Here is a 23,397-nt window from a genome sequence, read left to right on the forward strand (position 1 = left end):
ACCAAAGGAGGGAATTCTGCCGGAGAAGGAGGGGCGGGGCAGGGGCGTGCGTTCCAGCCAATCGGAATCTTCCTGGCGACCAGTGGCTCACGTGCAAAGCTCTGCTGACCAATGGTAGGAGCGTCGAGAGGCGGGGCGGTTCCCGCTGTGTGACAGCAGCCGGGACCAATGGGCGTGTCGCCCGCGGCCTATAAGAGTCGGCTGGGCCCCAGGCCACAAGCTTTAGAGTCTGTTGGTCCTTGCCGTCGGAGGTGTGCCCTGGGTTTGCCTCGCTGTCGCTGCCGTCCGGCCCCGCGCCCTCCGCGTTGGCCCCGGCCCAGCCGCTCTCCCTGCCCTCTTCCCTTTAACCGCCCTCCGGTTTCTGCCGTCGGGGCCCCGGGGCCGGGCCAATGATGCCTTCAGAAAGCGGAGCGGAGAGCCCAGACCGAGCGGTTGCACAGGTGGAGACCGCTGCGGCCTCGGCGGTGGCTACGGCCGCCCCGGCAGGCGGCGGCCCCGACCCGGAGGCTGCATCGGCCTCCCTCGGACGGCACCTGAGTGGGCTGAGTTGGCCGCAGGTGAAGCGGCTGGATGCGCTCCTGAGCGAACCGATTCCCATTCATGGGCGCGGCAACTTCCCCACGCTGAGCGTGCAGCCCCGGCAGATCGTGCAGGTGAGAGGCGCTGGGCGGGGATATGGGGCTGAGGCCCTCGTGGCTGGGAGGCTCCCGGAGTCTGTTCGATTTGCTGGAAAGCTAAGAAAACAAGGCTCAGAGAAGGACAGGGGCTGTAACAAAATCGCACGACATTGATGGTAGTCCATACCCTCCTCCCCCTGCACCTCATACTCTCTCCCCACTTGACTTTCCCGTCCCCCGCCCTTTAAGGAGCCCCAATTCCGCTCGGACCATTCACCTAGGCCCTGGCTGGGAGAGGGGTGGGAAATAGGGAGGGACCTGGCCGTGAAGGAAGAACAACCCCGCCTGCAGGGACAACAGATGCCAGGCAGCCCTGGGTGGGTAGATGTACATGCTTGAGTCCAAAATAGTTCTTTTCATCTCTAAATCGTCATCCCCGGGTCTCACTCTCTACCTCTTCCCTCTCTCAAGTTTCTAGGAGCAGACTCTGTCCTGTGTTCCCACAGCGCATGGCTCAAGAGCCCCCTCGCTAGGTGGGAAAGCTGAGAAATTCCAGCAAGGACTCCCTCTCAAGTAGGGTTGTGGCAGGAGGAGATTAAGCACCAGTCCAGACCTGATGCCTGCATGCTGGAGGGCAACATCAGGTGTCCAATTTAGGTGTTTCTCTCCCTCCCCAAGATTGGAAATGAGGGCCGAGTCTCTGGCCCCAAGCCCCACCTCTCTCCTGAGGAGCAGAAGAGAATTCTCTCCTCTTCCACAGACTCCCTCTTCCCTTTACCTGACTCTCAACAACCCTAAAATTGCTCTTTCACCTGTTAGCCCAGGCACCGTCATGCCCTGAAATACCAGAAGATGGTCATTATTGTATGCACTTTATAGCTGGGGAAGCTGAGGCCCCAAGAGGGGCAGCGAGCTGCCTAAGATTACCTAGAGGGGAAAATCAAACCCAGAGAATCTTGGGTCTTCCCAGGAGCTGGTTACTGCAGGTTCAAGGTTTTCCCACCTCTTCCGCAGTTCCCAAGACTCAACTTCTAGGTGTTAGCAGATAGAAGGAACCAGAAAATCTAGCCACAATTCCTGCATATTCCTGCCAGCAGATGAACTTTCTGGGGAAGTGAACCATGCAAGCCAGGTGAAGCAGGCCACCACCCTGCTCCTTCTGCCTTAGCTTCCACGGAGGGGGAGTGGTGCTTGCTGGGGGATTACCTCGCCCTCCCTCCCAAGGAATGGGAGGGGGTGGGGACAGATTCCCCAGGGCTGACTCATCAGTGGTGCTCACTGAGGCATTTCTTGGCTGCCCCACTCTCATGGGGTAATTAGGAAACCAGTTGAGGCTTTTCTCCCCTTGACAGGTCATGGGGTAATTAGGAAACCAGTTGAGGCTTTTCTCCCCTTGACAGTCAGGTCAACCTTGGGGCCCCAAATGCTGTATCTCTAGGACTATTTTCTCAGGCATGAGCCCAGTGCGGCAATTCACCTCTGCACCATGCACTGCCCTGGAGGGGAAGTCCCTGCCCCTATCAGTATGGTCCAAACTGCCTTTACTGGTGTCTGCTCTGTGCCAGGCCCTGTTCAGGACACTAGGGGCATAGATGTGACTGGGACCCAGCCTCCCTGCCTTCCAGCCAGGTGGGGGAGACTGCCGGTCAATAGGAGCTGACTCTACAATGTGGTAATAGTACAATGTACTACTGTCCTAGACTAGGGTCAGAAATATCACAAAACAGGGAGCAGCCGAATGTGGTGGGGAGGGGGAAGTGGCGACTTCAGAGTTGGACTGGGAGGTTGGACATCTGGCTTCAGGGCCTGGACAGTTGTCAATTCCCTTTGCTGGGCCCAGTGTCCCTATTTGTTCAATGGGGATGGGTTGAACTGCTCTCCAGCGCCCCTTCTGCTTCCAGAATCCAAAGGAAACAGGTGCCTTCACCTGGTGTGAAGAAAGTCCATCTCCTGGCAGGAACCTGCAGCTGGCAGCTTCACAAACTATTGGGATATATGTGTGGGGGGGGGGGGGGGGCGGGGGGTGGAGGTACTGGTTGTGTGTGTGTGTGTGTGTGTGTGTGTGTGTGGCGGGGGGTGGAGGTACTGGTTGTGTGTGTATGTGTGTGTGTATGTGGCGGGGGGTGGAGGTACTGGTTGTGTGTGTGTGTGTGTGTGGCGGGGGGTGGAGGTACTGGTTTTGTGTGTGTGTGTGTGTGTGTGTGTGTGTGTGTGTGTGTGGTGGGAGGTGCTGGTTGTTGATTTTGGGCTTCTCACTAGTGCTGAGTTGTCCGATGGTTCAAGAATTGGAACCTTTCTCCCTCTCTACCCCCACGAGATTTTCCTACAGCAGTGATCTGGGCAGTTAGAGATGCTATTCTTGCTTGTCCCTGGGCTAGAGGGACCCACTCTCCTGTAGGAGGCCCCCTGCTCCTGGACTGGTTTTAATTAAGTTTAGCCACTTATTGGCTGTGTGACCCTAAACAAGTCCTTTGCCCTGTCTGGGTCCAGAGGATTGAATTAGACTCTGATGTCTCCAGCTGCAGCTAGAGAGTGGCTCTGGATTCAAGTTTCGTAAGCCTGCTGGCTGACAGCACCTATGGTCTCCCTGCAGGTCTCAGCAGCAGCCTGGGAGCAGAGTGGTTTGGGGGAGGGCCTTGGTACAGAAGAAAGGAAGGTGCAGCCACTGCCCCCTCCATGGCTGGAAAGTCTGATTCAGGAGGCTCCAAGCTGCCCTGCAGTCCTTGGGTGTGGTGGTATCTATCTGGGGACTGCCTGCCAAGCTGGCTGTAGTCACACCTGGGAAAGAGACAACAGCCGCTGGCTGGCTGGCTGACATGGCCGGCCCCACAGCCTGACACAGGCGATTTAACAAGGGTACTCCTACCTACTCACCAGGCCAGATGCCATGCCCTAGGGTGGGCATCAGCCTGGGGGCAGGAGCTGGCACTGAGTAAGGCCCAGTCAGCTCTAATGGGACTTGGAGAGGGGGCTGGTCTACTTTGCAGGTCTGCCAGGGTCCTTAGGACAAAGTCTTTGGCCCAGTTCTCCCCTTGGCATACATGGGCACAGCTGCCAGCTGCCAGAGTGTGGGTTAGAAGTCCCACAGGCTGGACTGCAACAACTGGCCCCTTACTTCCAGCCTCCCCCGTCTGCCTGGCCAGGCTTCCCCAACCCCTGCCCTCCTGCTCCGTAGCTACTCTGGCCCTGGGCTTCCGTGATTGGAGGGTTGCCCTCATTTTGAAACTTTGAAAGGGAGAGAGGATTAGAACCCTGCTTTCTGGCCTCTGCTCCTTCCAAACCCTGGGTTGGTAATGTGGTAGAAAGAAGATAGACTTTGGAGTCAGCGATACCTGGATCACCTCTGGGTGATCTTGGGCAGGTAACTTCCCTCCTCAGTTTCCCCATCTATAACTGGGAGATTTTAAAGCTCTATTCCCCATAGATTCTGGTAAGAAGGTCCAATGCCTGGCACCCAGTAGGTGCCGAGCCAATATTCCTCTTCCCCTGCCCCAGCTGCCTGGCCCTGCAGGTCCCTGAGGGCCAGATGCTTCCACCCCCATAGCCATGATAATACCTTCCCCTAGTCAGGGTCCTCCTCCTGGAAGCTTTCTGGAGGGAGCCGCCCGCCTCAGATTGCCCCACTGCAGCTTGCCTCCTCAGCACTGACGTGCATTCTTTGTAGTAACTCCCTGGGAGGCCTGAAGAGCAGCCGGGTCTGGAGCTGACTTGGCAGCAAGGCGGGGTTGCAGAATCGCTCAGGGTAAGAATGCTGCCTGGTCACTTTCGGTGTGTGAAGTACTCTGGGCTGCTGAGAACACTGAATGTCCGGGTCCAGGGATTTTGACCCATCCCCTCACCCAAGAGCAGAAAGAGTTTGGGTTTCAGCTTCCAGCCCTGCCATTTCTGAATGGCTTCCTCTCTGAGCCTTAAGTGTTTTACCACTATAAGCCTCAGTTTCCTCATCTGTAAAATTAGTCTAATATTTGCTTCACTGTGTCCTTGTAAAGATAGATGAATGTGTCATAGTCAAAAGAGCACGCATGGACTTGAGAATCCAACTGTCCTGGGTTCTAGTCTCAGCCCGACTACTCTCTGACTTTGGACATGACCTCTCTGTGCCTCAGGTCCCCCATCTGTAAATTGGAGTAATAATACTCAAACAGGATTATTGTGAGCATTAATGTAGTAATGCACGTGAATGGCCAGTTACATTCCCAACACATTTGAGCAGTTTGCATCATGTCTGGCACAAAACGAAGTGTTTTACTTGAAGTTTTAGAGAGGTGGAATTGCATACTGGTTAAGACATGAACTCTGAGTTTAATTCCCAGCTCTGCATTCACCAGCTGTGTGACTTTGGGCAAGTTACTTGGCCCCTCTGTGCTTCCATTTCTCCATCTGTAGAGTGGGAGTAATAATACCCACCTCATAGAGTCACTGTAAGATTTACGTGAGTTTACATCCTAATGTATAAAGTGGTTAGATCAGGACCTGGCATTTAGTAAATTCTATGCACGTCTGTGTTATCATTATTGCTGAGTCATTCCTCCAAACGGGCCACTCTCTAGATTAGGAAATAGAGGCTTAGGCTAAGAGAATTAAATGATTTTCCAAAGGCACAACAGCTGATAAGTGGTCAACAGCGGTTGATGTCACTGTGATTATTACGTGGAAGCCCACAGCGGACCCCAGGGGCCCAGGTCGCTGATACCTCTCCCTCCTGCCATCCCCTCTGCAGGTTGTCCGCAGCAGCCTGGAGGAGCAGGGACTGCGCGTGCACGGTGTGCGGCTGCACGGCTCGGCCGCTAGCCATGTGCTGCACCCCGAGAGTGGCCTGGGCTACAAGGACCTGGACCTGGTGTTCCGCGTGGACCTGCGCAGCGAGGCGTCTTTCCAGCTGACCAAAGAGGTGGTGCTGGCCTGCCTGCTGGACTTCCTGCCGGCCGGCGTGAGCCGGGCCAAGATCACACCCCTGACACTCAAGGAGGCTTATGTGCAGAAGCTGGTGAAAGTGTGCACAGACACGGACCGCTGGAGCCTCATCTCGTTGTCCAACAAGAGCGGTAAGAACGTGGAGCTCAAGTTCGTGGATTCGGTCAGGCGCCAATTCGAGTTTAGCATAGACTCCTTCCAGATCCTCCTGGACTCCCTGCTGCTCTTCAGCCAGTGCTCCTCCACACCCATGTCCGAGGCCTTCCACCCCACGGTGACAGGCGAGAGCCTGTATGGGGACTTCGCAGAGGCCCTGGACCACCTGCGGCACCGCATCATCGCCACACGCAGTCCCGAAGAGATCCGAGGGGGCGGCCTCCTCAAGTACTGCCACCTGCTGGTGCGGGGCTTACGGCCGCGGCCCAGCACCGACGTGAGCGCCCTGCAGCGCTACATGTGCTCCCGCTTCTTCATCGACTTCCCGGACCTGGCTGAGCAGCAGCGCATGCTGGAGCGCTACCTCGAGGCCCACTTCAGCGGGGCCGACTCGGCGCGCCGCTACGCCTGCCTGGTGACGCTGCACCGGGTGGTCAACGAGAGCACAGTGTGCCTCATGAGCCATGAGCGCCGCCAGACACTGGCCCTCATCGCCACGCTGGCGCTCCAGGCGCTGGCCGAGCAGGGCCCGGCGGCCATGGCCTCCCTGGCCTGGCGCTCCCCAGTCCCTGATGGGGTCGTGCCCACCACTGTCAATTACTATGTGACCCCCGTGCAGCCTCTGCTGTCCCGGGCCCACGCCTCCTATCCCACCTGGCTGCCTTGTAACTGACTCAGACCCTGGCCAGAAAGGACTAGACCTCTGCAGATGGAGTGGGGCCTCCAGAAGTGCATGGAGAACATGACCACAGACAGGCAGCCTGTGCCAGGTAGCCCAGCACTGCTGCAGCGTTGGGCCTTAAACTGAACAGACCAGACTCCTCCCCCGAGTGAAGCCCCTGTGGGCTGAAGGCCAAGCTTAGATTCTTGGTAAATGGACCTTTTGGTTATTTGCACTACACTTTTGGACCAGCATGATTGTGGGGTGCAGGGGAAATTCGTCTTGGGGGTCAATTGCCTTCAGGAGACAAAGAATGTTTGGGATGGTAGCTTCAATGCCTGTCATCTCAGGTTGATTTCTGTGGCCTAGAAGGGGTCTTTTTTGGGTAGGGCCAGCCCACAGTGGAACCAGCAGCCTCCGAGGGCCTGCAGCCCACACAGTGGCTAAAATATGGTATGTTATGGGAACTACTCACTTGGGGCTGGGCTGGGCCACTAACTAGGAGGAGGGAAACTGAGGCATGAGGCAGATAGGTTTGGAAAGGGATAGGTTTAGCTCAGTCCCCTAACACCTCTACCCCAAGCTGTCGGTTGAGGTGTGCGGTGAACTAAGCAGCCTGGGGTGGGACACAGCCCATGCCCCTGACGGGGTACAGCTCCCTTCCCCCATGTCCTGAGGAGCCCTCCTGCCTGGGAGCTTGTTCTCCAGAGGGTGCTGGGTCCAAAGTAGCCACAGTCAAGTGCTCCCACCCCCCTGGCCTGGTTACAGGGTCCTTACGAGGGGGAGGAGAGCCACGCCCCACTTCCCTTCCCATCCCTCTGTACTTGCTACTATTTAGCACTCTTAACACCTGCCAATAAAGATTGTCTACACTGAACCTAGTACCATGCTTTCTCCTGGGAGAAGGACCTTCCACAGTCTGTGGGGTCTGTGGCTGCTTCCCCCAGCCTGAGTCTGGCTTGTATTATAGGAGGGGACATGTGGCGAGAGGAGACATTTGGAGGGCAGGGTCTGAGTCCTGGGCTGTAGCTGGGGAATGCTCCTCCTTCCCCCAGCACCAGCCCAGCTTGGCAACTGTCCTAGGAGCCCCTGTCCACACAGGTGTGACTTGCCCCTGGACATCACCTCAGCAAGTCTCTTGCTAAAGAGCAAATATTTCAAAGTTTCCTACCTGGAGTCCTAATGACCCTGGACCTGGCCTCACACTCCAGTGCTCAGGGCTGCTTGACCCCAGCCCTGCTCACCCTTCCCTAACCCTTCCCAGGAAGCAGGTGGAGAACAAGTAGGGTGAGTCTGGACTGGAGACCCACCTCCTAGTGGTGGCAGCTGGGACTGGGAGGCTTCTAGGACCCTCAGAGCCAGAGCCGAGGCTTGGCCTCCTTGCTGGGAAAGGTTCCCTCAATCCTCCAGCTTCCTCTCTCACCCCCTACTGCTGATGGACATACTCTGGCTTGCCCTAAGCAGGTCCCCTGGAGGGGTAGGGACTCTCCTTTCCAAATGCATCTGGGGCCTGTCTGGGAGTGAGTGCCAGCTACCAGCCATAAGCTCTCAAGCAGGCTGATGCCTCAGGGCATCAGCCGCTCACAGGCCTGGATGCTGCCCACTGTTTACCCAGCCTCTTTGATCCAAGGGTTGCAAAGTCCTTAACATATTCAGCCTCATTAGTGGCCTCTGAAGTGCTGGCTTTGATGGTTCCAGCCAGGGTGGAAAAAACAAGGCCGCAGAGGAGGCCCCTGGTCAGCTGGGTGAGTCCAGCCATCTCACCTGCTCACTGGGTCCCTGCTGGGCTCAGAATGGCTGGAAGGATGAGTGGAAAGGCTTGCTTTGCTTGGTGACCGAAAGCAGCCTCCCACCCCACGCTGGCCGTGCCTACCCAACTAGGGTCCTGGGATGGGGGGACTAAATTGGTCCCAGCTCCTGCTTTGGGCATGAGGGGAATGCTCCCAATGTAAGCACACAGGCTTAGCTTGTTGGGGTGGGGAGTGGGGTTCACCTGGACGTGCTCGTTTCAGAGGGGAGAGAGCCAGAAAGCCACGGCACACGCATGTGTGCACTGGATTCAGCCCACGTGTGCCAGCCCCCCCTCCAGGGGTGGGAACACATCAGCAAACAAAGGACCAAGATCCCTACCCTTGTGAGGATTACATTCTAATGGGGTAGAAAGAAAATAAACTAAATTATATAGCTTAGAAGGTCAGCAATGGCTAAAAATATACATAGCAAGGTAAGGGATTGGAAGTGCTGGGTTTGCAATTTTAAAAAGGGTGAACCTCCTTTGAAGGGTGACATTTGATTGGACAAAGACTTAAAGACAGTGTGAAGCAAGCCATGCGGATGTCTGGGAAAAGAGCATTCTGGGCGGAGGGGACTTGTCAATGTACAGATGCTCCCGGCAGGTGTGTCTGGGGAAGGGCACACGCGCCTGATGGTGTCCTGCTGACCTTGTGCAGGCGCGTGCGTTCCCCATGAGGCTTGGGAGACAGGAGTTTCCCACTAACAACTATCACTTTGTTAAGTTCTCCCCAACCACACCCTCTCAGTGCACCCTCCCAACATCTCCACGAGAGAAGAGCAAGAATTTCCATTTTACAGACAAGGAAACTGATGCCAGAGAGGTCAGAGGTTTGTCTGCCCCCAGAGCCGTTGCTGTTAACCCCTGCACCATCCTACACTCTGATTTCACATGGATGAGCGTGACAGTATGTCTCCTGTAGATACATGTGACAGAAAAAGAGTTTGCATTACTGTTTGCCAAGTTTGTACATTTTCTTAATGCAACTGTGACACCAACCATGGCTTGTGGTAACTATGTCAGAGGCCCATGTGGCAGCAGGTGTGCCCGGGGGTGTGTTTGGGAGAGGTGTAGTGTTTCCGGGTGTGAAAAAAACTGACTCAGTGGTTGGCATTGTTCTCTCATGGACAGTTCCTGCAGCCATCTAAGATGCCAGGACAGGAAGGAATCAAGAACTGGGAATCAGAGCCAGAGAGGGGAAGGCTGAGGGAGTAAATACCCATCCCCCATCCCCAACCCCACAGTGCTCTCCAAGCAACAGTCCACTCTCCCGCTGTGACCCATGGTGGGTGGGGGGAGCTCCAGAGGGAGAAAAAGCCTTGCAGTGAACCTCAGGGAATGGAAGATAATGCCCTCAGGCAGTTGCATATGTCGGCCCTTCCAGTCCCACTCTCCCGCCCTTCTTCAGGCTCTGTGCCCTTGGGAGGCTGACCTCTACGGACTGTGCATCAATGGCCCCCTTGTTCCCTACCTCTCTGTTGGGTTCAGCCAATGAGAGTCCCCAGCAGGAGATACTGGAGGGAGGAGGAGAATAAGGTGTTTATTCTCCCTGCTCCCTTCCCATCAGGTCACCGTGGTTGCCTACCTCTCTCAACCAGAGACCACTGCTCCCTTCAGGGGCCCTCTCCACACAGCTGCACTCTCCGGGTCCGTGTGCCCTCCCCTCCCCTCCCCTCTCCTCTCTTACCCCTTCAGGCCCAGGAGTTGTAATGGCTTCTCCCTGTTGCTAGCCCTGGAGAGCTGCATAAACCTTGTTAGTTTCTTAAGCCCAGCCCCCATCTTTGGAAATAGTCCCTTTTTAAGTCTCTGCCCAGTTTGAGGGTGCTGTGTCTCCTGCTGGGAGCCTGAGTGACAGACAGGTCCATCCATTCACCAGCACGGTCACACACAATCCTCCACGGATCACCATGCTGCCGTGTTATGGCAAACGCGCTCGCACCCCTTTGTGTGTAGTTTCCTCAACACATCCTTATTTGGGGAAGACTCCATAAAGAGGGTCAACTTTGAGCCAGGTCAAGGGAGAAGTCGGCCTACAAATCAGTAAGCAGGCCCAGATTGCCAAACGAAACTAAACAGAAGCTGCTCACGGAACTGCCAGCTTAAAGAGCCGTGACAGACACACAAAAAGGAAAGGCGGCAACGCCACTCACAGAGTAAACCTCAAAACCACGCGTGCTTGTCTCACATCGCTGAGATTTATTCTTCCTGAATGTATACATCAAGGAACTGACCCTATATGCGTTCATTTTGCGGAACTCTACAAGTTCTGGGTTCTGTGTGAGTCAGCGTGGCCCCCTTCCCTCTACCATCAGGATATTTGAATAAATGTGCTCCCTTTTTTCATTTAAAACTTAGAATTATGTTGCCAACGCCTCTTCCTGAGAAACAGGTGTGTCCCCCGGGAGCCAGCAGCCCATTACCTTTCTGAGGGGCCGCAGGCACGTGCCCACCTGGAGAGGGCAAGGACTGTGAAAGAGGGGGACTGAGGGATTGCTCACAGCAATGTTTCCCCTCAAACAGGCCTCCTGGTGCTGTTAGACTGAGAAGCAACAGCATCTACCAAAATGGGGACCCCAGCTGCACTGTGACTTGTTAAAGAATGATGACATTTCTAAAAGAGATCCTTTTCCCTTTCACATTGGAAAGCTTTGCTGCACTCTTAAACGATCTGACTGCGTTTCAAGGACTTGTCGTAACATCTTCAGTTGTACAGTGTAAGCCAAAGTCAAATGCAGCATATATAGAGAAGTTCATAGTATCGGCAACTTCCCCAGAATCCAGCCCCTTGCCACTGTGAAGCGAGGAGAGTGCCATGCTTGTGTAGGGTCAATGAGAGGAGTCTTCCTGAAGGAGGTGCCCAGGGAAGGCGCAGAATCCAGGAGTCAGATCGAGTCGAGGCTCTGAGGAGCTGGGAGGAGCTGGAAAGAATAATTTCAAGAGCTTTAACTGTCTCTCCCATAGCCACCCAGCCCCACCCAAACCCTTCGACATCTACTTCCTTTAGAGGGGCCATTGTGGAGAGAAGGTGCAGGGGCAATATTTTGGAATCAGGCTCCACTCGCTCCTACCCTGGAAGGGGTGAGGGCTCCTGGGGTGAGCTCCCTCGGGCCTCTGTCCTTGGCTGGGATCCCCACTGGTCTGAGCAGCTGGAATGGAATGTTCCTGGGATAAAAAGCCTGCCCCCTCCTCCACCTCTTCCCTTATGGAGCTCCTCAGGGACTGTCATGGGGGGAAGAAGGGGGACTGTTCCAGGGATGCCTGATATGGCGATGCTCTGGAGAAGCAAAGGCCCACACTGCCTGGGGGCTCTGTCCTGGCAGCTCCTCCTGGGCTAGGTAGGTTGGCTCCACCGAACATTTACAGACCTCCTCTATGTGCTAGGCACTTAGTGTGACCTCTCATTTAATACTCAGAAATAATCTCCTCCCTAACTCCCCATAACACACACACACACACACACACACACACACACACACACACACACACACACACACACACACACACACACGAAACTGGCTCACAGAAGGGAAGTCATTTGCCCAAGGTCTCCCAGCTGAGAAGCTCCAGGTCAGGACTAAATCCCAGGTCTGTCTAGTTCTAAGACGGGACACTTTCTGCCCCACCATGGAGCCTGTCACCCTCTTCGTCTGCCATCCCAGGCTCTTTGCTCTCCTTGGCACCAAACACGCCAGCCCACGTATGCAGGGAGAGGAGGCAGCCTCCAAGGCAAGCCCAGGCCCTGAGCATCCTTGGCCTGCCCTTGCCTGAAGCCCCGTGTGCTGACTCAGCCTGACTTACCCCCAAAGCCCAGACAACCAAGCAGGGGAGCCAGCCTCTGGGGGTGTGCCCAGACCTTGGAGGAGTGGCAGAAGATGCCACCTTCTGCCACCCCTCCAATGTCTGATCACATCCCTCCCCAGAACCAAGGACCAGGGTTCACTGCACCCAGACTCAAAGGGTGAGAGTTCAGAAACCCTCATTAGCCTGATAAATGAAAAGCCACATAGCCTAATGTTTAAGGTGTCCCCCACTCAGAGGTTCTATGTCCTTGGGCAAGCCACCTGCCCCCCCGACCCTCAGTTTCCTCATCTGTGGAAACGGGGCTAACTCCTACTTTGCAGAGTAGCTGGGAGGACTGAAAGAGATAATGGGTGTCAAGTGCTTAGCACAGTGCCTGGCATAGAGGTGGTGGTTAATATATTATGCCACAAGCAAGGAGTCCCTTCCCCCATCACTCCTAGCCAGCGTGCGGTCAAGGTCTAATGTGGGAAGAAATAGGCTGGGGATCTCCCAGCTTTCCCAAATACCTCCTCCCGTGCTGGCTGTAAAGCATGGGAGGAGGTAAAGGCTCTGCTTCTCCTTCAGCTCGGAGAAGACTGGGACCCTGGGTTTTTCTCCAGGGACCTGGCTGTTGGGGAAGGAAGTCTCCTAGAGACTGCCCACTGCAGGCCTGGAGCACTTTAGCTGTGAACTGTTGCTTCAGCCTAATCTCTAGGAAGCCACCTTGATTCCCAGGTGGCGGCGGGGGCGGCGGCAGGATGGGGTGTTCTGATCAGTTATCAGTGTAACAAATCTGGGAGGAGTGAAACTACTCTGGGCTTTTACTCAGACGGTGACAGCCAACAGGGGCAACCTCTCTCTCCAAGAAAGTCTTTCCTGATGGTCCTTCCCTCTGAGGTCAGAGGCCCTCCCCTTCTCTAAGTGACCACCAGTACCCACACATTCTGCCAGACCTTTAAAGCTCAAAGCCTGAGAAGCCTGGGCAACAAGGGAAGAGGTTGGCTGGAGGCGGGGACACTGTGGGTTCCCACCCTGCTCCAGGCCTTGCCCGCACGCCCGGAGAAGCAGCCCACACTGCCCTCTGGTGGCGCCGTCCAGAGGCGCCTCACTTGTCAGGGACCAGCCAAGAGAGCGAAAGGGCTCATCCAGGGGAGGGGCAGGGCCTGACTAAAACCCTGAACTGGTCTTCCAGCCCCTCACTTCCCTCAGCTGACATTCCAGATGCACCGGTGGCAATCAGTGTCCTCAGGGCACAGATCCCCCAGGATCCCCTGTACTCAGCCCAGTCCCCAGGGCTAGAATGCTGGGCCATCTAGAAAGTGTTCAGGAAGCCATGCAGGGTGGGGATGCAGTATATAACCAGGGGCTATAGTTACTTGTGAAGGCCTAAAAACAGCCCTCCAACATGGCCAGGGCAGGCTGCCTAGAAGAGGGCTGAGAGACACGAGTCCTCGAAAACAGAGACCCTCTGATTCAGGGCTACTTCTTGAGCCCCTGGACTGAGCAGAGATCAATGTTTGTTGATTGAGGAGAATAGGAAGCCTTCTAGAGGGGCCCTGGGTGGGCCAGACAGTGGTGGGAAGGTGACTTTTATTAACTGGCTGAGGAGTAGTGGACAGAGCACTGAACCAAGAGCTGGGGTTCAAGTCACTGAACACTGTGTGCCCTGGCCGAGGCCCTTAGTGAGAAGCGTGGGACATCTGGAAGTGGAGGGAGGGGACAGAGCTGCCTGTGACACTAGGACCAATCTCCATTTCCTACATATACCACTTTCTCCAGCCAGAGCCATCTCTAATTCCCTACCCGCCCTGCCCCCCCCCCACCAAAATCAGGACAAAGCTGATTACCAATAAATCCCAGAGAAAGGCAAAATTGTGGTGACACAGAGCACTTTACACCATTAGCTAAAAGCTTCTCTGGACCAAGTGTCCCTCTCCCATGCAACCCAGAAAACAATCATTCCTGGCTGCAGCCCAGCACTGAAGCCTGAGCTCCTCACTGTGTCACCTCCAGGGAGTCCTTGTCCTTTCTGGGCCTCTAGATCCCAACTGACCCAAGTAGCTTTGGAAGGTCCTCTCTCTCTGGGGAGGCCAGAGGATGCCAGGGCCCCTCACTGCTCTCCCAGTCCACAAGCTCTCAGAGTCTGTGAGACCTCCTCCTGGACTTCCCTTCCCCAGCTAAGAATGGGTTCAGGAAGTCCTGGCTGTTAGCTGAGAAACCAGGCAAAAAGTTTGGTCTGGGGAGAGGAAGAGTTAGCTGGGGGAAGGACAGGTGAGGGCCCCTGGGTCTCTGCCTTTCAGAGCAGTGCACCTGACCCTGAGGACTCTGGGATTACACCAGATTCCTGTGACTCTTAATTATCTCATTCTACACTCTTCTCGCCATTCCTAAGCCCTGACATGAGGAGGGACAGCTACATTCAGAGAAGGACTGAGGAAACTGGCCCAAAGACAGGGCAGAGTTGTTCTAGGTCACACGGCAGACAAGCTGACACCAGTTCTATCTAGCCCCTGCCCCTGGACAGCAGACAGAAACTGCGAGAAGGACACACACAGGCCTAGGACCTAGTTCTGTCCCTAGCTGACCTTGCCACTCCGTAAAATGAGGACTTTAAATCAGCTCCTAGGCTCCGTCAGCAAAAGCAGTGCCTGTTTCTAGGTGTGATATAAGAGAATAAAACATTCTTCCATGATTTATGGAAAAAGATAGACCTCTGCCCTGTGTTAACCTCACTACAACCCTTCCAAGAGGTGAAGATACCCACATCACAGACTGATAAGTGAGGCTGCAGTCAACTCAGCCAGTGAGCAGCAAAGCAGCAGCCAGGCCATTCACAGCTGAGTGGGGCAGGGGAACGGGGGGCCTGAAGGGCGCGTGGAAAGGAAGAGAAGCAGATCTCATTTCAGGTCTGGCCCTTTAAGGCCCCACTTTCTAGAATCCAGAAGCCAATGACATACCTGCCCCCCTGGGGCCTGTTAAAGGATGTCACCTGGCTCCATCCCTGGCAGAGCCATCTTAGTGACAGGTTGGGAGGGAGCCCCTAGGAGAGCCGGCAAAGCTTCAGGCAGTCACCAAACACCCCACCCTGGTCATCTGAGTCAGACTGTACTCTTAGCGAAGCTGCATGAGGGCCTGAGAAAAGACCTGTCTCCTAGAAGTGGAAGGTCCTAAGTATAAGTATGATGGGAGCAAATCCATAGCCTCTCTGGGATTCCATGCCCCGAATGGGAAACAGGGGCTTAGGAGAGGAGAACTCAGAGGTACATCGCTGTGCCAGCCCCCACCCCATCCTGGGGCCTCATTATTCTGGGCTCCCGGAGGGTAGTGCCAGAAAGCAGCAGCCTCAAGGGCAAGACTCTTCTTACAGCCCCAAGGGACCCAGGAAATGCAGCGCTGGTGGAAGGTGAGGGTGGGGTGCTGCGTCAGTGCAGGAGGCTCCAACAGGTAAAAGTTTGCTGGCAAACCCCTTCTCGGATCTGAGCAGCCTCCATTTGTCCAACTCTATAATGGGGACTTGGTGCTACTACCTCATTCCGCCGGAGGTCTGGGAGTGGCGGCAACAGAGAGCGGACAGCTTTATTAAGGACCCAGCGGACTCCAGAAGCCCTAAGGTCTGGAGCCTTGCACCGCCCCGCCCCGCCCCGCCCCGCCCCACGGATACACCAGCCGCTAAGACCGCACCTCAGTTTAGCCTTCTTTACTGGGCCCTCGGCCCCCCGACTGTCTCCTCCTGGGGTCGGGCAATCTGTCCATCCGCGTCGGTGACGCCGTCCATCCAGCCGGCGTCCACAATCCGTCGGTCGGCACCTCGGCGATGGCCTGTCGGGGTGGCCAGAGGTCCCGGCGCGGAGGTCAGCGCTGGGGGGAGGCGGGGCCGCGGGGCGGGCTCCGGCGGAAGGGCGAATCGGGCTCGGGGCAGTGGCCCCGCCGCAGGCGCCCGGCGCCCCAGGGCACGCAGCCGCCCAGACCGAGCGCAGAGGCAAGCAGCGCGGGCGGGCGGCCGCGGCGGCCGCGGCGCGAGCCCTTCTTGAGGCGTGACCCGTGCGCCGCCAGATAGAGCTCGGCCTGCGCCACGCCGCCGCCCAGGCGGCCCAGGCTTTCGGCGCGGTGCGCCAGGCGCAGCTCGGCCGCCAGGAAGACGCAGTGCAGCTGCAGCACGCGGCTCTCCAGCTCCGACACCAGGCGCCGGCGGCCCTCCACCTCCAGCAGTCGCCGCCGCGCTTCGGCCAGCTCAAGCGCGCGGCCCCCTGCCGCCGCCGCCGCGACCGGGCCGCCGCCCGCGCCCCCTGCCGGCCCGGTGCGCCCAGCGCCCCCGCTGGCGCCCTGGCGCCAGCGCTGCAGCTCCTGCCCCTCGGCCGAACCCGCCGACTCCTGGGCCACTTCGGGCTGCGGTGAGGCCTGAGCCGGGGTTGGGGTCAAGGTCGGAGTTGGGGACGGGGGCTGAGGGGAGAATAGGCGCTCCCCGGGCGGCGGCGATGGGGACCCCGGTTCCGCCGACCCTTCCTGGGCCCCCGGGCCGCAGGCGCTGATGCGGCAGCCCGGCATCCCCCGCCCCCCGGCGGTCCGCAGCAGTAGGTCCGCGGGTCTGGCCGGCTGTCCCCCACGCTGGGAAGGATGGAGGCCTCAAAACAGAGAGAGACGCGGCCGTAGCCCCCACACTAGCGCCAAGGCAGCCGCGGGTGCGTCTTATAGGCCATGGGGCGGAGCGAAGGGCAGCACAGCCAATCAAAGACTAGCATGCCCTGAACCCTCCTCCCCTGCCCCGCCCCGTCAGGACACTGCCCAAACCCTTCAGCTCCCTGGTCCTTCGACCCAGGCTGCTCTGCTAGGGCATCCAGTCCCTATCCACCTCCTCCAAATTTTGGATGGAAAGGGGACCGCATCTTCTCTAGCCTGGCCCCTGAGTCATAAGCTCTAGTAGCTAGTGCTTATAAATCATGGACTCCAGTCCCCACCTGCGGTAGGCTTTTGCCCTAAGCCACACTATGTGACAGTGAAAGCCTGAGACACAACTCAGGAGGCTTGTCTCCTTGCACATACCAAACGCTGCCCCTTGGCTGAATCGGCTCTACCTGGTCTCCTGGGCCGCAAACTTCACCAGGACCACCTTCTCCAATCTCCCTGCGGCCATGGAGAGGTTAACACAGAGGGGCGACTGGCCTCCTAGTGGGGATCTGGCAGTGTTGGTTCCTCACCAGGCAAGCCCTTCACTTGCAGAACAAACCTCAGCACTGCTGCTGAGCTTGGCACGGCTTTCGCAAATCTCGGTGGCCCCCCAGGGGAGCCCCACCCCTCAGTGGGCACAATTCTGTCCAAGCCCCTGCTCCTGTCTGCTCCTCCCAGTAGGTGTCCCCACGCCTATCACGCAGCGGGAAACAGACCCAGAAGGTGTAGTGGAGCCTTGCCCAAGGTCCGTGGCTCAATCTGGACCGCCGAAAGGGACAAGCTCATCCATGCATGCCCTCTGGGAACTCAGATACCTGGGTCTCCTCACTGTCATTGAGGGGACGCTGCTTAACTGGGACTTTAGTCATACTGGCAAAACGATAGAACTGAGCTCTAGCCATTTTTCCCACAGCGGAAGTGATCTTGCCATACCCCCTCCAAACATTGACCCAGACAACATGACACTGCCATCCACTTGAAAGTGCCATCAGAAATGAAAGGGCTTTGTGTTGGGCGGTGGCAGGGGCTGGAGGGCCAGAAACCAGCTGAGACCAATTGGGAAGAACTGCAGCAGACCGTGGGCTCAGGGGACCTGCCGAAAGTGTGGCCAGTGTGATTACCGCCCCAGGCTGAAGAGGAGGCTGATGGGGGCGCTGCACTGGCTTGATGTGGAGGAGAAGGAGGACGTTGGAGCACACCCCACCCCCACACCACCCCGCCCCAACCCCTCATCATGTTCTCTAAGTGCTTTTAAGTGCCTTAGATTGAGTGATTGGGATTCGTGGGCGAGACAGCTCGGCTCCTGAGAGGCAGCTCAGAAGGGGCTCAGAGAGGACGGTGAGGTCCATGAGGGGGCGTCAAGCTCAGTGAAGGGTAAGGGAGGAGGACTTTGAAGGAGGGAGTGAGGGGGAGGGTGTTCAGTGACGGGAGTAGCGGAGGCTCAGGGCAGGGCGAGGGGAGGGGCTCAGTGAGGGAGGGGCTCAGTGAATGTGATGGGCTCAGTGAGGGGAGAGGGGTTTAGTGGGTGCATTGGTGCTAGAGGCTCACAGAGGGAGAAGAAGGGAAATTCAGTGAGGAGGATGGGGTTCAGGGAGTCAGAGGGGCTCAACGGGGATGACGGAATGCCCTGCTGAATGGTTCATCCCTTTGAATGGTCTCCTTTGTGTCATCAAACTTTGTGTCTTTCTCTGTGCAGAAGATCCCTCCCCCATCACCGTGGGGAGATCTACAGGTGTTTTGCCTGCATCAGGCAGATCACTGCTCCCAACTTCTGGGGATGAACCAAGAGGAACAAGACTAGGACTTACCCCCACCTCCCACCATCAGCCAGATCCAGAGAACCAGTCAGATCTGAGTTCAAATCCCACACACACTGCCCATCTGGGTTACCTTGGGCAAGTTGTTTCTCTGAATAGAAGGAGATACTCAACCTATATTTGTTGAATAGATGAACATTCTCTCTCCACAGTACCCCTAAAGGAGGGGCATCAGCAGCCTTTGTTCCTGATGAGAAACCAAAGCCCAGAGAAGTGAAGAGACTCGCTCAAGGTCACACAGCAGATAAGCGGCCAAAGATTCAAACACAGATGTGACCCACCCCAAAGTCATAGCTCACCTCCCTGCTGTTCTCTGATATGTCCCCTGTTCCTATCCTCTATGGTATTTCCCACTAGTCATATATAAGTATGTATTTATTTATAGTTTAGTTACTTAACAGTCTCTCCTGAGACTGGTTTTGCTTAGCATGAGATTCCCTGAAGTTAGGTAGAGTGCCTGGCCCCATAAGGCCACTCAAACGATATTTGTTTGAATTGAAAAATAATACAAGGGTAGACAGAGCTAGTTGAGAATAGAGAAGTCCCCTTGTTCATTCATTCATTTATCCATTCATTCTTTATTTCACTCATTCAACAAACTTGATCATTACCTTCTCTGTTGGGCTGGCTGCTGAAGGTACAGCAGTGGTCAGATGGGGCCCTGCCCTCAGAGAGCACACAGCCTAGGGAGGACACAGGTGACTGCAGTTCAGTGAGGTATCTCCTGGGATAGGAGAAACACAGTGGCTGTGCGAACGCAGAGCAGACACTGAGCTGGGTGGGGAGGGGATCAGAGAGAGTTCCCTGCAGAAGATGATATTTAAACTGAGACCTGAAGGATGAATCAAAGTGTGAGATGGATGCACAGATGGCGGAGGGACAGGAAGGGGGAAGGATTCAGGGTAGGAACAGCACGTGTACAGGATCAGAGGTTAGAGAGCTTTGGCATCTGCCAGCTTCCTTCCCAGCTTCCTTAATTGCCCTGAGCTCCATGCTCCCAAGAATGGGCAGGGGACACAGCCAACCACCTCTTAGGGCACAACCAGCCTGGCAAACACAACATTAGGAATTAGAAAATACACTTTTATTTATTATTTTTTTTTTAATTTATTTATTTTTGGTTGCATTGGGTCTTCATTGCTGCACACGGGCTTTCTCTAGTTGCGGCGAGCGGGGGCTACTCTTCGTTGCAGTGCGCAGGCTTCTCATTGCAGTGGCTTCTCTTGTTGCGGAGCACGGGCTCTAGGTGTGCGGGCTTCAGTAGTTGTGGCACACGGGCTCAGTAATTGTGGCTCACAGGCTCTAGAGCGCAGGCTCAGTAGTTGTGGCACACGAGCTTAGTTGCTCCACGGCACGTGGGATCTTCGCGGACCAGGGCTCAAACTCGTGTCCCCTGCATTGGCAGGCAGATTCTTAACCACTGTGCCACCAGGGAAGCCCTAGAAAATACACTTTTAAATTATAATGATTATTATTTTTTTCTGATCTTCATCAAAGTTATGCATTCCTTTTGTAGGAAAGATAGGAAATAGAGAAAATACTAAAATATAAAAAAAAGAATAGAGAGGAAAGGCATCTGGAATTGGAGAGACTTGAATTTGAATTGAAGCTCAGTTCTTTCCTAGCTGCACAACCCTGAGAAATGCACTTTTTCTCTGTGAACTTCAGGGCCTGAGGCATGGAACCACTAATACTTATGGCACAAAGGCATACAAAGATCAAGGATTTGTCCAAGGTCTCACAGCGAGTCATGTCTCTCTGTGGTCTGAGTCAGAGACCTTGAAAGAGAAGAGGCAGCCCAGGGGGGACCTGGTTTCAGAGTCCTGTCCATTATACACACTCTCCTTCCAGGACAGCAGCCAGCGGAGACAGAACCTTACGGAGGGAATGGCAAGTGCAGCTGTGGCCCAAAGCAGGATCCACTCCATCAGCTGAGAGTCGGGTGGGGCAGGAGGTTAAGGCTTGAAAAGTCGACTTCTATCCCAGCCTAGAAGATTCAAGGCCTCTGCTCAGAGATCCAACCCCTCCCTTTCAGTCTCTTCCTGGCAACCTGGGCTGGCACCCTCTAGGATGTGATATCAGTTTAATAATTTAGCAGATGCAGACAAAGATAGCAGCTCTGAAAATAACCCAGCTAGGCCCCAGCCTCCATCTCCTCTTTCCTCAGCAGACTCCCCTGCCCTCCCCCCAAGGACTCTGGTTGCCCCACATACCTGTCAGTGCCCCTGCCCGCCAGTGGGCACCTGATCCAACACCTCTTCCTTCTTCCAATCTTCTCCTCCCCCTCACCTCCCCTTTCTCTCCATTCTCATATTAAGAGCTTTTATATTAATTAGAGCTTAAAGGAATCTTGGGCTAGAAGTCAGAAAACTTGAGTTTAATTCATCATGTGGACTAGAGCAAGTCCCTTCTCCTTGCTAAGCCTCTGTTCCCACATTTGTCAAATGAAGCCGCTGGATTCCTAAATGTGGCATGAACAGCATGTTTGGGTGGGGGGAGGACAGCAGCTCAGACAGGGCACTGGATATCTTTCCCAGGAAGTCACAGCTGCAGTGTCAGCCATCTCAGTCAACAGCACTGCAACCCATCCTGCTACTCCAACCAGAGAGCTCACAGGTTTTCTTTTTCTTTCTTTTCTTTTACAGTTTCTCTTGTGATGAAAAATTTGCCCTGGTTCTTATTCCTAGAATAAAAGGCTGTGACTTGTGTTCACAGCGGATGTAGGGCTCTGTTCGTTCCATGTGCTTTTGGGGCTTCATCACGTTTCTGACAAGTAGGAGTTTTACTTCCCTCTGGAAAGTTGGAAATAGCAATACCCCTTCCCCCTTGAAGCTTTACTCGAATCACCCCACCTTTATGGGTCTCAGTTTTCACAGCTCTAAAATGGCCAGGTGTTGAAGGGTAAGAAGGACAAGGTTAGATTCCATGCTCTCTAGATTGTAAGCTCCAAAAGGGGTGCGTTCAAGTCTGCCTTTGTGCATTCATTCAGCAATGTAATTAGGCACATACCATGTACCAGCCACTGTGCAAGGTGCTAGGGGCACAGCAGTAAATAAGAAAAGCACAAACCCTGTTCCCACAAAGCTTACATTTCAGAAACCAAACTAATTAAATCCCAAGAAATGTGCCACGAAGGAGCAATAAAATACCTGCCAATATTTACCTAACACTTACTCTGGGCCATGTACAGAGTACCTATCCTTTGAGGCATATTATTAACACACTGCATTTTACAGATAAGGAATCTGAAGGACAGAGTGGTTAAGTAAATGCGGCCAAGGCCACATGGTCAAGGAGTGGCCAAGCTAGGATTCAACACCCAGGCAGTCTGCATCCAGAGCCTGTTTTCAACCACTAGGCCGTAGTGCTTCCCTAGAAATCATGAACAAGGTCTAATCTGGTGACATGAGGGACTTCCCCGGGACTTCCCCGGTGGTCCACTGGCTAAGACTCCATACTCTCCATGCAGGGGGCCCGAGTTCGATCCCTGGTCAGGGAACTAGATCTCACATGCTGCAACTAAGAGTTCGCATGCCACAACTAAAGGTCCCACGTGCCAAAACAAAGATCCCGTGCGCCACAACAAAGATCCCGCATGCCACAACTAAGACCTGGCACAGTAAAATAAATAAATGTTTTTTAAAAATCTGGCTACATGATAGAAAGGGGAGTCAAGGAGGGCTTCTCCTTAAGAGGTGACATTTAAGCTGAAACCTGAAAGATGAGCAGGAGTCAGTTATGTGGAATTGAGGAGAGAGATTTCCCAGCAGAAAAAATAGTATGGGCAAAGGTCCTGAGACAGAAAGATCAGTGTGTTCAGTGCCTTGTAAGCCAGAAAATGGGGAGAGCTGAGATCAGAGGAGCTGGGTCTGGAGGCCAGGGTGAGGATTTGGGGTTTTATGCTAAGTGCAGGGGAAGCCTTTGAAAGGTTTAAGTGGGGATCAACAGGATCTGATTTGTCTCTAAAAGGTCATGCTGTTAGCCATGTAGAGAATGAACTGAAAGGCAACAAGAGGAGGAGGAGGGAGACCAGTTAGGAGATTACTGCAGTAATCCAGCTGAGAGAGGATGGAGGCCAGGCCAGGAGTAATGGCAAGAGGTGGGAGGAGAGACGATTTGGATTTTATTTGGAGATGAACTGAGAGGACTTGTGGATGATTAGTGAGGGGGTGAGTGAGGTACCATTAGGCGTGGTACTCTTGACTGAGATGGGAAAGACCAGGGGAGGAACAGGTTTCGTAGAGAAATCAAGGTCAAGGGTTTTCTTTTCTTTTCCCCCTGCATGATAATTGCTTCATTACAAAAATAAGAACAAAAGAAGTCGGGACTTCCTTGGTGGCGCAGTGGTTAAGAATCCGCCTGCCAATGCAGGGAACACAGGTTCAAGCCCTGGTCTGGGAAGATCCCACATGCTGCGGAGCAACTAAGCCCATATGCCACAACTATTGAGCCTGCTTTCTAGAGCCTGCGAGCCACAACTACTGAAGCCCACGCGCCACAACTACTGAAGCCCACGCACCTAGAGCCCATGCTCCACAGCAAGAGAAGCCACCGCAATGAGAAGCCCATGCACCACAATGAAGAGTAGCCCCAGCTCACTGCAATGAGAGAAAGCCCAGCAAAGAAGACCCAACACAGCCAAAATAATAAACAAATAAAATTAAATTTTAAAAAAATTTAAAAAAGAACAAAAGAAGTCTATAGTAATAGCCCATTGTATCTTCCCATTTTTTAGTCTAACTAAGAAAGAGTATACCTTGCAAGGGGTATACATTCAGTTTCAAAGGTGGAAAGAGGACTTCCCTGGCAGTCCAGTGGTTAAGATTCCACACTTCCATTGCAGAGGGCACGGGTTCGATCCCTAGTCAGGGAACTAAGATCCTGCATGCCACACGCACAGCGTGGCCCCCCCCCCAAAAAAAACATGGAAAGATTATTTAAAATAATTGACATTAGCACAGCAGCATTCAGATGTTATGGTTTGAGTTACTGTGC

At 54.7% G+C, this 23,397-nt stretch overlaps 2 protein-coding genes and 1 long non-coding RNA gene across 3 annotated transcripts; 2 read left to right on the forward strand and 1 right to left on the reverse strand.

Annotated features, from left to right (window-relative positions):
- The first annotated feature begins 233 nt into the window (after positions 1–233).
- On the forward strand, positions 234–7,225 carry TENT5B (terminal nucleotidyltransferase 5B). Its single transcript, XM_060140935.1, has 2 exons — positions 234–653; positions 5,338–7,225. The coding sequence occupies exons 1-2, from the start codon at positions 390–392 to the stop codon at positions 6,358–6,360; spliced, it is 1,287 nt and encodes a 428-aa protein (XP_059996918.1). The 5' UTR covers positions 234–389; the 3' UTR covers positions 6,361–7,225.
- A 3,088-nt stretch (positions 7,226–10,313) lies between these two features.
- Positions 10,314–16,606, reverse strand: TRNP1 (TMF1 regulated nuclear protein 1). Its single transcript, XM_060140936.1, has 2 exons — positions 15,602–16,606; positions 10,314–11,058 (listed from the first exon to the last, which is right to left on the reverse strand). The coding sequence occupies exon 1, from the start codon at positions 16,463–16,465 to the stop codon at positions 15,773–15,775; it is 693 nt and encodes a 230-aa protein (XP_059996919.1). The 5' UTR covers positions 16,466–16,606; the 3' UTR covers positions 10,314–11,058; positions 15,602–15,772.
- LOC132515064 (uncharacterized) lies at positions 15,581–23,109 on the forward strand. The gene is made up of 3 exons (XR_009539031.1): positions 15,581–15,771; positions 18,555–18,769; positions 22,713–23,109. It is a non-coding gene; the product is annotated as an uncharacterized LOC132515064 (long non-coding RNA).
- The last annotated feature ends 288 nt before the right edge of the window (positions 23,110–23,397 follow it).

This window comes from Lagenorhynchus albirostris, chromosome 2 (genome assembly GCF_949774975.1).
Source record: "Lagenorhynchus albirostris chromosome 2, mLagAlb1.1, whole genome shotgun sequence".
Taxonomy (NCBI): domain Eukaryota; kingdom Metazoa; phylum Chordata; class Mammalia; order Artiodactyla; family Delphinidae; genus Lagenorhynchus; species Lagenorhynchus albirostris.

Bases quoted from the DNA above. Each gene is read 5' to 3' on its own strand.
- TENT5B (XM_060140935.1), top strand. From the start codon at position 390: ATGATGCCTTCAGAAAGCGGAGCGGAGAGCCCAGACCGAGCGGTTGCA. The intron at 654-5,337 runs GTGAGAGGCGCT...TCCCCTCTGCAG, and splicing joins AGCCCCGGCAGATCGTGCAG to GTTGTCCGCAGCAGCCTGGA.
- TRNP1 (XM_060140936.1), bottom strand. From the start codon at position 16,465: ATGCCGGGCTGCCGCATCAGCGCCTGCGGCCCGGGGGCCCAGGAAGGG.